The 13,156-nt window shown below is 47.2% G+C and overlaps 1 protein-coding gene across 1 annotated transcript in view; it reads right to left on the reverse strand.

The window, feature by feature from the left end:
- The window catches only part of eeig1a (estrogen-induced osteoclastogenesis regulator 1a), a gene marked incomplete at both ends in the record, with an annotated part of 28,614 nt that extends 17,905 nt beyond the window's left edge, over positions 1-10,709 (reverse strand). The window contains one exon of the mRNA XM_084180526.1: positions 10,564-10,709. Coding sequence (XP_084036652.1) covers positions 10,564-10,709 — 146 coding nt within the window. The remainder of the gene's footprint in view (positions 1-10,563) is intronic.
- Positions 10,710-13,156: the final 2,447 nt, after the last annotated feature.

The following is a 13,156-nucleotide window of genomic DNA, read 5'->3' on the forward strand; positions in this document are numbered from 1 at the left end:
TTCATGGTTGGGCTAGGCCCCTTAGTTCCAGTGAAGGGAAATCTTAACGCTACAGCATACAATGACATTCTAGACGATTCTGTTCTTCCAACCTTGTGGCAACAGTTTGGGGAAGGCCCTTTCCTGTTTCAGCATAACAATGCCCCCGTCCACAAAGCGAGGTCCATACAGAAATGGTTTGTCGAGATTGGTGTGGAAGAACTTGACTGGCCTGCACAGAGCCCTGACCTTAACCCCATCGAACACCTTTGGGATGAATTGGAACGCCGACTGTGAGCCAGGCCTAATCGCTCAACATCAGTGCCCAACCTCACTAATGCTTTTGTAATAATATAACATAATAAAATTATATAATAATAATTTTGTGGCTGAATGGAAGCAAGTCCCCGCAGCAATGTTCCAACATCTAGTGGAAAGCCTTCCCAGAAGAGTGAAGGCTGTTATAGCAGCAAAGGGGGGACCAACTCCATATTAATGCCCATGATTTTGGAATGAGATGTTCGACTTTTGGTTATGTAGTGTATCTAGGAAAAATGTGACGTGACAAATGCTTATGACATCAGATCCCAACAGTTTTTTTTGTTGTTGAAATAACTCAGGTTCCCCTTAATCATCTTGTTTTTGCACAGCTACCCTTCATCTGAAGTCACACAACCCTCTACCTAACACTGTTTAAACCCCAGAGGAGCATCCCTTTCCTCCCCAGCCTACTTTTCAACAAACACTCCCAGATCAAATACCTGACTCCTTCTGTGTTCCCATTTATATTACTAAAATAAACAAATGCCCCCCTCACATAAAGGTGTGTTTTATTTCACCATGTGTTAGTATGCCAGTGCTTGGGTGTGTAGCTGAAGGAGAGGAAGAGCAACAGCATTCTACAGTCTCTACTTTCATAATTTTTCCTAAAAGCTCTGTACAATTCATTTTGTGTGTTTTAGGGAAGGTGTCAGTAGTGGTGTCACTACAAAGGGTGCTAGATCAAGACCATTACAAATCACCCTGTCTGCCCAAAGTGAGCTAATCCCTCCTGGTAAATGTACTCTAACTCCAACCACTACACTCCGCTCTGTCTGGGACAACATGGAAAAGACACAAAAGCTGTTGATGTGTTGAGGTTGGGGAGGGGAAGGATTGTATGTGACTTGAATGGAAATGTACAACTTGGAGGACAGAGAGCTTAGACAAATGTCTGCAGAGGGCTTTTCTCCAACTCAATTATTTCTTATGACCCAGTTACCAGTCTGACCCACTTGGATTGGTTCTGAACCAGAGCTTGGAGGTTAACGCTGTATCAATGGCTTGCCATATTCAAGCCACAAACCCTTAATTTGTTTTTCAGCCATTTGGTTTTTGTGATTCCTCACGAAACCCCCCTAAGAAAAGACCATGATTTTGGTGATTTTCACAAAATGTAGTCCATAGAATAGTCATTTGGAGGAAGGATTGTTGACATATTTGACATTTGTATCCAACAGCATAATTGAGAAAATTTGTATCAAAGTTCGCAAATGTTGGCCTTAGCCAGGCCTGCTTTAAGACTCCATAGTGTTTAATCTGTAGGTGCTACAAAGCAAACATTGGTCTCATATGAAGCTCTACCACTTGCTCTGTAATATGAGTAGTATTTTGATTTCCAAAACTCGTTTTTTTACATTAATTTATGAATATAGAAAAATATAAAACATGAATATTGAAAATATAATAGTTTGGATTTTTATAATTTTTCTATATATTGTGGGATCTCTGTTACTTTTACAGTTACAGTGAGGGAAAAAAGTATTTGATTCCCTGCTGATTTTGTACGTTTGCCCACTGACAAAGAAATTATCAGTCTATAATTTTAATGGTAGGTTTATTTGAACAGTGAGAGACAGAATAACAACAAATAAATCCAGAAAAACGCATGTCAAAAATGTTATAAATTGATTTGCATTTTAATGAGGGAAATAAGTATTTGACCCCTCTGCAAAACATGACTTAGTACTTGGTGGCAAAACCCTTGTTGGCAATCACAGAGGTCAGACGTTTCTTGTAGTTGGCCACCAGGTTTGCACACAACTCAGGAGGGATTTTGTCCCACTCCTCTTTGTAGATCTTCTCCAAGTCATTAAGGTTTCGAGGCTGACGTTTGGCAACTCGAACCTTCAGCTCCCTCCACAGATTTTCTATGGGATTAAGGTCTGGTGACTGGCTAGGCCACTCCAGGACCTTAATGTGCTTCTTCTTGAGCCACTCCTTTGTTGCGTTGGCCGTGTGTTTTGGGTCATTGTCATGCTGGAATACCCATCCACGACCCATTTCCAATGCCCTGGCTGAGGGAAGGAGGTTCTCACCCAAGATTTGACGGTACATGGCCCCGTCCATCGTCCCTTTGATGCGGTGAAGTTGTCCTGTCCCCTTAGCAGAAAAACACCCCCAAAGCATAATGTTTCCACCTCCATGTTTGATGGTGGGGATGGTGTTCTTGGGGTCATAAGCAGCATTCCTCCTCCTCCAAACACGGCGAGTTGAGTTGATGCAAAATAGCTCAATTTTGGTCTCATCTGACAACAACACTTTCACCCTGTTCTCCTCTGAATCATTCAGATGTTAATTGGCAAACTTCAGACGGGCATGTATATGTGCTTTCTTGAGCAGGGGGATCTTGCGGGCACTGCAGGATTTCAGTCCTTCACGGCGTAGTGTGTTACCAATTGTTTTCTTGGTGACTATGGTCCCAGCTGCCTTGAGATCATTGACAAGATCCTCCCGTGTAGTTCTGGGCTGATTCCTCACCGTTCTCATGATCATTGCAACTCCACAAGGTGAGATCTTGCATGGAGCCCCAGGCCGAGGGAGATTGACAGTTATTTTGTGTTTCTTCCATTTGCGAATAATCGCACCAACTGTTGTCACCTTCTCACCAAGCTGCTTGGCGATGGTCTTGTAGCCCATTCCAGCCTTGTGTAGGTCTACAATCTTGTCCCTGACATCCTTGGAGAGCTCTTTGGTCTTGGCCATGGTGGAGAGTTTGGAATCTGATTGATTGATTGCTTCTGTGGACAGGTGTCTTTTATACAGGTAACAAACTGAGATTAGGAGTGTGCTCCTAATCTCAGCTCGTTACCTGTATAAAAGATACCTGGGAGGCAGAAATCTTTGATTGAGAGGGGTCAAATACTTATTTCCCTCATTAAAATGCAAATCAATTTATAACATTTTTGACATACATTTTTCTGGATTTTTTTGTTGTTATTCTGTCTCTCACTGTTCAAATAAACCTACCATTAAAATTATAGATTGATAATTTCTTTGTCAGTGGGCAAACGTACAAAATCAGCAGGGGATCAAATACTTTTTTCCCTCACTGTATGATCTAATTTGTAAGCATTACCAACAGAGTGAATGTTTAAATCAGTTGTATTTCAACTTTTTCAGCGGGGACCCAATTTTTCCACCAGAATTTCTGGGGATCCCATTTTTCTCCTACGTATTAATTGCGACCCCACCCCAAATCTTATTACAAAACCTTAAAATCGATCAATTTACATTTTTACATCAACAAATACCCTTCAATTCATTGCATTTTCATCTCATCAAAATGAAAAGAAACCATTAAATAAATGTACTCAATAAAATTGTATCTTTCAAATTATCTTTCTCAAAAACGTTTCTATATTGTCGTATACTATGATCTGTACTCTTAATTTTTTGTCGTCACCCCCCAAAAAATGAAGATTACGTATGTAACCACGGTTATGTGAGCTATATGGATCACTCCAATATATTGGTATCGCTCTGCGGCGGAAGGATACATCCGAGGTGAGGATTTACAGATTTACACCTGATTTACACCTGTGTCACGGCTGGGGTCCGCCCCTATATATAGACCCCATGGCCGCAACACACGTTCTCAACATCATTTTTGAGGCGCCTCTAGCACCGTAGAGGATTGGAGTGATCCATTTAGCTCACATAACCGTGGTTACATACGTAACCTTTGTTATGTTTCACTATATTGGATCACTCCAATATTTTGGTATACCCGTCCCAGATTTAGTCGGTGCTAGAGGGACCTGGACAGCCAGCGGCGAAGTCCCAGTGCGGAACCGAGACGCAGGGGCCGTCAATGTGGAAGGGAGGTCCCGGCACAGTCCCCGGAAGGGGAGGCGACGCCCAGGACTGCTGAACCAACCACAGAGGGAGGTGCCACATTTACCTGATAGTACCTAGCAAAGGTGCAAGAGGAAGCCAAGCTGGCCGCAGCACAGATATCAGCGAGGGGCACTCCTCTCAGTAGAGCCCAGGATGCAGCCACACCTCGTGTTGAATGTGCCACCACAGATCCCAGCACTGCCAGCCAGGTAGTATGCTGTCGTAATCATATCCACGATCCAGTGAGAGAGCCTCTGCTTTGATAGCCCAGACCCCAGGACTCTCTCACCATAGCAGTCAAAGAGCTGGTCTGTTGTTCTCACTGACCGTGTCCGCTCCACATAGGCAGCCAGTGCCCGCACAGGGCACAGCATGCCGGAGGGAGGCCCAGACTCCCCCGCCACTGCCGGGGGGTCGTAAGTAGACAGGATAAAAGGGATGTTCACATGCTTGTCTGACAGAATCTTCAGGAGGAATGAAGGGTTGGGGCGGAGAGATATACTCCTCCCACCGGGGTCACTCAAAACTTACCGAAAAAGCATGGAGCTCACCCACCCTCTTCATGGAAGTAATCGCCACCTTCATAGAGAGGTGTTTCAGGGAGGCAGACTCCAACGGTTCGACAGGCGGCTTTGCCAAAGCTGCCAAGACCACATCCAGATCCCAGCTCGCCATTGAGTGGGTCCTTGCTGGACGCAGGCCACGAACCCCCTTCATAAACCTGGAGACCAAGGGATGGCGCCCCACTGGCCTGTCCATCCACCCCACATGGCAGGCAGATATAGTGGCAAAATACCCTTTCAGTGTAGAGGCTGCCAAGCCCTGGAGGTATTGGAGGACATACTGCACCCCGCATGACTCGGGCAAAACCTCAATACCAGTGCACCAAGAGCAGAACAACCGCCAGCACAACTGGTATGCCGCGGTTGTAGCCGGTGCCCTTGTGCTCTGCATGGTGTTCATTACGCCCTCCTGTAGTCCTAACATGGACCATTGGTGCCATTCAGCGGCCAAGCCCACAGGCTGAGGCGGTGCGGTCTCAGATGCCACAGAGTTTCCCCAGCCTGAGACAGCAGGTCGGGTCTCAGAGGCATTTGCCAAGGTGTCCCAGACAACAGGGACAGGAGAAGGCGGAACCAGGGTCGTCTGGGCCAGTATGGGGCCACCAGCAGCAGACGATGCTCTGCCATCCTGGTCCTGTCCAGCACAGCCTGGATCAGGGGAAAAGGGGGGAATGCGTAAAGCTCCAGCCCTGGCCAATCGTGAGCCAGAGCATCCAAGCCCAGAGGCCCTGGTGGCTCCGACATGGAGTACCATAGAGGGCAGTGTGCATTGCCCAGGGAGGCAAACAGGTCCACCTGCGCCCTCCCGAACTTGTCCCACAGGTGCTGCACCACCTGGGAATGTAGGCTCCAGTCCCAAGGTGGCGGGCCCCCCCGCTGCCATATTCAGGATGCCAGGCTACGCGTAGAGACGCTAGACGTCCCTGAGCCCAGAGAAGGAGCTCCCATGCCATAAGATGGAGACGGTGGGACCTCAGTCCACCCTGATGGTTGATGTAAGCCACCACTGTGGTGTTGTCCGTTCTCACCAGGACATGTCTTCCCTTCAGATGTGGAAGGAAATATCGCAGGTCCAGCAGTACAGCTCGGAGCTCTAGTGTATTGATGTGCCTGCCGCTCCAAGAGGGTAGCCAACAGCCGCTGGCCGACCTGTCCTTGGTCACACCCCCACAGCCAATCTGGGAGGCATCTGTGCTGCCCAGCTCCCGGCGGCACATCCTCAGCATCTCCACCCCACCTGAGAGAAAGGAGCGACAGCGCCACCTCAACAATGCCCTGAGGCACTGTCGGGTCACCTTCAGCTGGCGGTGACGGTGGCGCTTCGGGTGCAGCCGGTGGGAGTTGAACCACCATTGGAGAGGCTGGAGATGGAGCAGGCCCAGGGGAATCAGCAAAGAGGCCGCCGTCAGCAAGCCCAACAGGCGTTGGCAGGTCAGGGCGGATACCACCCGCCCCTGCCGAAAGTGGTCGAGGCAAGATAAGATCACCTGAACCCTTCTGGTGGTCAGGCGTGCTCTCATAAGGACTGAGTCCAGTTCCATGCCAATGAAGGCCACACTCTGGGTGGGCGTCAGAAGACTCTTCTTGTCGTTTACAGTAATGCCCAGCTCGCCGATGTGGGTCAGGAGCGTGTCTCTGTCAGACAGGAGCTGGGTCCTGGTCGGGGCACAAATCAGCCAATCGTCCAAGTAATTGAGGATCAACAATCCTCGGGACGTGAGAGGTGCCAGGACAGCGTCCATGCACTTTGTGAAAGTGCGGGGTGCCAAGGAGAGGCCGAAGGGAAGAACCATGAATTTGTAAGCCGTCCCTTCGAAAGCGAATCGGAGGTACTGCCAATGAGCTGGGTGAACAGGAACATGGAAGTAATAATAATAATAATTGGTCATTTAGCAGACGCTCTTATCCAGAGCGACTTACAGGAGCAATTAGGGTTAAGTGCCTTGCTCAAGGGCACATCGACAGATTTTTCACCTAGTGGGCTCGGGGATTAGAACCAGCGACCTTTCGGTTACTGGCACAACGCTCTTAACCACTAAGCTACCTGCCGCCCACGCATCCCTCAGGTCCAGCGTCACAAACCACTGGTCCCTGGACACGGCCTGCAACACGCAGGCTGGGGACAGCAAGTTGAACTTCAGTACCTTCAAGTACCCATTGAGGTTGCAGAGGTCCAGAATCGGTCGTAACCCTCCGTCTCTTTTTGGGACCTCAAAATAAGTGGAGTAGAACCCACCTAGCCGTTCTGATGTCTCGAACTGAGGAGATCTCCAGCCGCAGAGTTTTCTTCTTCAGGGGGTCGACCACCGTGGTGACACGAAGGCCCCTGAAGGACAGGGGCCAGCACCTGCAATTGGAGTCGGTACCCCTCAAGCATTGTGGACAACACCAAGGGGGACTCCACACCCTCCTCCCACTTTGCCCTTTGAGACCGGGAGAAGCGGCCGAGGCCGGGGAAGGGTGTGTCAGGGGTCCTGCCGGGGGCCCACCTCTCCTCTGGCGCCACGCCTGGGTCCCCCAGGCACATCCCTATGGTGGTGACAGTTGACAGGTTGTTGCTTCACCGCACGCTGTGCCCCTCCCCGCTGTCGTCCCTCAGTACGAGGCGATGGGGCAGGAGAGGGACCCCCCCGTCGTTCGGGTGCAGGTGGGGCCTGAGGCTGCGGCATGAACCGTCTCAGGGTCTCCCGGTCCCTACGAACCTTATCGGTCTGCTCCAGAATGTCATCAACCCCTGGGCCAAACGTCAGCCCTGAGGTGATGGGGAGAGTGGCAAATGTGCTCTGGAGAGCAGCTGGCAGACGGGATTGGGCCAGCCAGAGATGGCGCCGGGAGGTAACCACCTGCGCCATGGCCCGTCCGTTGGCGCGGGCCACATCCCTCTGGAGCAGGAAAAGCAGGCGAGAAACCTCCTGCAGCCGGGCAACAGAGTCTGCAGGTAGGCCTGCAGCAGCATGGCCACGTTGGTAAGGCAGCCAAGAGAGCATAGGGACCCATATGTGGCTTTCAAGTCCGCATCAAAGACTCTGGGGGGTCCCGGCTTCAGTCGCGGGTTCCGCCCTATAATCTCCCGGTCTGGGAGGACCATGGCAGAGGCCGAGTGACTCCGCGCCCGGAACATAACTCCATGGTCCATTCTCTGCTGTGAGTCGGAAGCGCCCCCTGGCAGAGGCCCAGCTTTCCTGCAAGGCCTTGCGGAACTCAGCAGAGATGGGGACAGATGGAGAGTCATCACTGTCCACCAGTCTGATGTCCAGTGCAGTGGCTACATTTTTTATATATTTTTTTTGTCATTTAGCAGACGCTCTTATCCAGAGCGACTTACAGTTAGTGAGTGCATACATTTCCATACTGGGTATGAGTAGGCTCCTCATAGCCTCTCGAGCCACAGGGGGCGATGAAGCCCTGCTGCCGGCTTCTGATGGCCTGTCAGCCCCGCTCACGGCGGTGAACAGTGCCAGCATCGTCTCCCAGGAAGAGCCTATAACTGGCCAACAGGAAACAGCTGTCGTCGCCACCAAATCTATCAACCTTCTGACGCAGGTCATGCGTCCTCCATTCAAGGTGGTCCCAGCGGTCCGACTCCTGCCGTCGTCCAGGACTGGCAGCAGATGGGCTCTGCCTGCGGTGGCTCCGGCCACGCTTCCTGGGAGGGGTACTGGGCCCAGTAGAGGGACTAAGAGCTCACTGGTGCACCACTCCTGAGGGAGGGAGCTCGTCCCCAGCCTGAGCCCGAACCTGGCCGACCCACTCGCGCATGGCCTCCCATTGAGCCAGGCGCAGGCGTTCTGAGAACACCACACAAAACAGGCATTCGGGTGGGCGCTCCACCGCTCTCTCCGCGTGGCTCAAACACAGGCAGTGCATACACAAGGTATGCGGATCCCCAGGGGGGGGAGGCCACCATCACACCTGTCACAAAGGGAAGCCATAAACTCAGCCAAGCCAACAAGGCCACGGAGCAGGGGTCCGACGCCCTGGGAGAGCTTATGTCGTGACCCGCTTGGAGGAATAGGAACCCGGTGAGGGATAAATTACCCAGTACCTCTGCAAAAAACGGGGAAGACCCGTGTGGGAAACACAGGCAGACAAAAAAAAACAGCAACCAGGTAATGGATTTGATTTATTTGTTTTTTTGTTTTACGCCAACTGCAATATTACCTAGCCAGTTTAATATCCAACAGCAAAAACAGCACCATATGATGAAGTATATCCGTTAAGGAACTCCAAAGTTAATGTCTCAACGTAGTGGAAAGCCCACCACAATACTCTTACACTCTGCTGGGAAAAGAACAAGGAAAAACCCTGCAGGGTAATAGGCAGAGAACTCGCACCTACTGCGTGGGGAGCAGCATGTTAAAGCAATTCACAACACACACATAGAACAAGCCAGTCGGCAAGTTGTGCAAGGTAAATTACAGTTTGTGGAAGATACAGATCAACCGCGCGCAGCGAGTGGAGCACTCAAGAGGGGCTAGCCATGTGGCCAGCTGCTCCAGGCTGCAAACATCCAGTGAGTATACTTCCACGCAAGATATTACCAAGCGAACTTCAGAAAGTTTGTACCTCAACCATACGGACATCCGCTGAGAAAATGAAAGAGAACGTGTGTCTATATATAGGGGTGGACCCGAGCCGTGACACAAGTGTACACGGGAGTAAATCTGTAAATCCTCACCTCAGATGTATCCCTCCGCCGCGGAGTGATACCAATATATTGGAGTGATCCAATATAGTGAAACATAACTATTGTTTGGTGTACATTTTGTCAACCCCACTGCAGTTCGGGTCGCGACCCCGACTTTGAATACCACTGGTTTAAATGGATTCAAAATGATGTCCCTCTGCTGGTGATTTGTAGAATGTACAATGATACAATTAAAAGGAGGGCTGTGATTGGTTACATTGCCTACTATGCATTTACATTTTAGTCATTTAGCAGACGCTCTTATCCAGAGCGACTTACAGTTAGTGAGTGCATACATTTTCATACTGGCCCCCCGTGGGAAACGAACCCACAACCCTTGCGTTGCAAGCGCCATGCTCTACCAACTGAGCTACACAGGGCCTATATGCCAATTTCTCTGTATAAAATGGGCCATAAGTTTAAAACCAGCAGCGATCGCATTCTGGAACGTTGATATGCCAGTAGAGTATATTATATAAAACAATATATAGAAAAAGTGGTATATTTTCAATATTCATGTTCATATTCTTCCATATTCCATAAATTAATGTAAAAATAATTTTTATTGAAATCAAAATACTACTCATATTACAGAGCAAGTGGTACAGCCAATTTTTGCTTTATAGCATCTACAGATGAAACATTATGCAGTCTTAAAAGGAGGCCTTGGTAAGGCCAGAATTTCATAAACATGCCAACTTTGATTAATTATTTCTCAATTATGCTTTTAGATACAAATGTCTATATGTCAAAAATACTTTCTAATAAGGACTATTCTATGGATTACATTTGGTGAGAATCCCCAACATCATGGTCTTTTTTTCTACTGTTTCGTGAGGAATCACTGATATAAAAGGTGAAGGATGGTTGGCTAACCACTCAAATGTATAGATGGAGCTATGGATGCAAGGACTGACCGTGCATAAGACCAACACGACAATGTTAGTCAGGCCTAGGCTACTTTGAATCTAAACATCATTTGTTTACAAATACATTTTTTACAAACAATGCAGTAAAACAACCTTGTATTTTGGGTTATGATAGGGTAAGAGTGGTATGAGGCATTTAACAAGTTAAAACATTATGACAGCAGTTGGGTTATTCTGTAGGCTACTGTATTGCCCATGCGGCATGCGCACAATTCATGCCCACAGCGAGCACAAAATAACATTTTACCTTGATGAAGTTGCAACAAAGTCTCCACCGTCTAACAATCTAAGCTTGCAGAACAATACTCCGTTGACAAAAGGCACAGCGGTCAGCTCCTCCAATGTCAAATGTGTCTGAAACTTGAATTTCTTCTTTTTCACAAAAAAAGCCATTGATGAAGGATATTTTTATGAACCTATAAACAAGGATAAAAAACACATGATTAAGGTGAAGATAAGCCACGTTCATAGATTGAAAACTCGACTGCCTACATAAAATATTAATTAATATGAAATTCTAAACCGATGTGGTGAATAACACATTGAAACAAACTTGCAAACGGACAAAACGTATCATCCCAAAACATTGATTACATACCTTGAGACCGAACCACAGTTTGTTTTGTCACCTCACAACTTTTTCTTATGTGCTTCATGCAATGCGGGCTCAAATGCTCTTGGGCTAACGACCCGCCAGTAGAACAAGCAACACATTTGTCTGACACTTCTTTTCAAAACAGCCTCTGATGCTATATAAAATACAAATCCTGACATGTATCTATTTTTCACATATCACCAGCTAAGGCTAGGAAAGAGACAATTCACATGCCATTGGTGACCCACACTCCTAAATAAAGAGAACCCTAATGGACAGTATTATTACCCCGCAACAATACCCTTGAGGGAGTTATATTACATGAGCCGCGGTGTACCGGTCTATGGCCCGTGACGAGACGGGAGGAACGCCCTTCTCAAATCGAACAGTAATCTGCGCCAATCGGTCATGTTGTCAAGAAGGCAGCATGGTGCGTCGTACAGAAACTTACATCTCTTTTCCATGAAATATATTTTCGAATTTTCAAACAAGTTTTCATTGGCAAGGAAGATAACGCGTTTTTATCAAAAGCAATCACTTTTGCATGTGAAAACACATAATCCTACTCATTACTCCAGGTGCTTAATCTAGCCTAGGCTACATCACTTTTGTTTTGAGCAGATTTAGCCGTGGGTTTTGAACGGGGCATCTGGCTGCCCGGTTCCAAACCGAATGAAATCACTTTTCACCCGAAGTAAACTCCTCCACAGGGTTAACCCGTTCCGATAATCGAATCCCCTTATTGTTTATTTAGCTCCGCCCCTGGATGGTTTGGCGTCATTGATAGCGTAGGCTCGTGCTTCCATCTAACGACGTGAATACGACCCCTCCTTGTGGCTATGCATAAGAGGTCAGACTGGTCTCATAGACTAGACGTAACATAGTAATTGTAAATCCGAGACACTCAAATTAGTATAATATGTTATGTTAGGTATGGTTACATCACAGGAGGTTGGTGGCACCTTAATTGGGGAGGAAGGCCTCGTGGTAATGGCTGGAGTGGAATTAGTGGAATGGTATCAAATACATCAAACACATGGGTTACATATGATAGAAGGTTACTTAAGGGGTTGGATGGGTGGGAGTATAAAGCAAAAGTCTAGCAAACCAAAGGTTGCGTGTTTGAATCTCATCACGGGCAACTTTAGCATTTGAGCTATTAGCAACTTTGCAACAACTTACTACTTTTTAGCTACTTTGCAACTACATAGCATGTTAGCTAAACCTTCGCCTAACCCTAACCTTAACCCTTTTAGCTAAACCTTCCTCTAACCCTAACCTTAACCCTTTTAGCTAACCCTTCCCCTAACCCTAACTTTAACCCTTTAACCTAACTCCTAACCTTAACCCTAACCCCTAGTGATAGCTAACATTAGCGTTAGCTACCTAGCCACGTAGCTAGCGTTAGCCTCATCAAATTGGAATGCGTAACATATATGTTTTGCAAATGTGTAACATATTGTACATTATGCAAATGTGTAACATATTGTACGAATTGCAATCCGTAACATATTGTACGAATTACAATTCGTAACATTTGTACGAATTGCAATTCATAACATATCATAAGAATTGTAATTCGTAACATATCACATGAATGGGATGATAGACATCAACAAATTAATACATATCATATGAAAATTAACATATCATACTAAATGGAGTGTCTCAGATTTACCTACAGAATAATACGAAAATGCTCTGAGACCACGTTGCAGAGGTGTCTAGGTTCCTCACAAATACAGTCATTGGTAGGTACACTGCCTATCATAAGTATTCACCCCCTTGGATTAAAATGTATTTAATAAAAACAAATATGGAAGAAACATTCTATTTTTTCTTTAAGATTAATGAAAAATAAAACACTAATATACACTACATTACCAAACGTATGTGGACACCTGCTCATCGAATATCTCATTACAAAATCATGGGCATTAATATGGAATTGGTCCCCCCTTTGCTGCTATAACAGCCTCCACTCTTCTGAGAAGGCTTTCCACTAGATGTTGGAACATTGCTGTGAGGATTTGCTTCCATTCAGCCACAAGAGCATTAGTGAGGTCAAGCACTGATGTTGGGCAATTAGGCCTGGCTCGCAGTCGGCGTTCCAATTCATCCTAAAGGTGTTCGATGGGGTTGAGGTCAGGGCTCTGTGCAGGCCAGTCAAGTTCTTCCACATCAAACTCGACAAATCATTTCTGTATGGACCTCGCTTTGTGCACGGGGGCATTGTCATGCTGAA

The sequence above is a fragment of the Coregonus lavaretus genome (genome assembly GCF_964263955.1).
Source record: "Coregonus lavaretus genome assembly, chromosome: 17".
NCBI classification, from domain to species: domain Eukaryota; kingdom Metazoa; phylum Chordata; class Actinopteri; order Salmoniformes; family Salmonidae; genus Coregonus; species Coregonus lavaretus.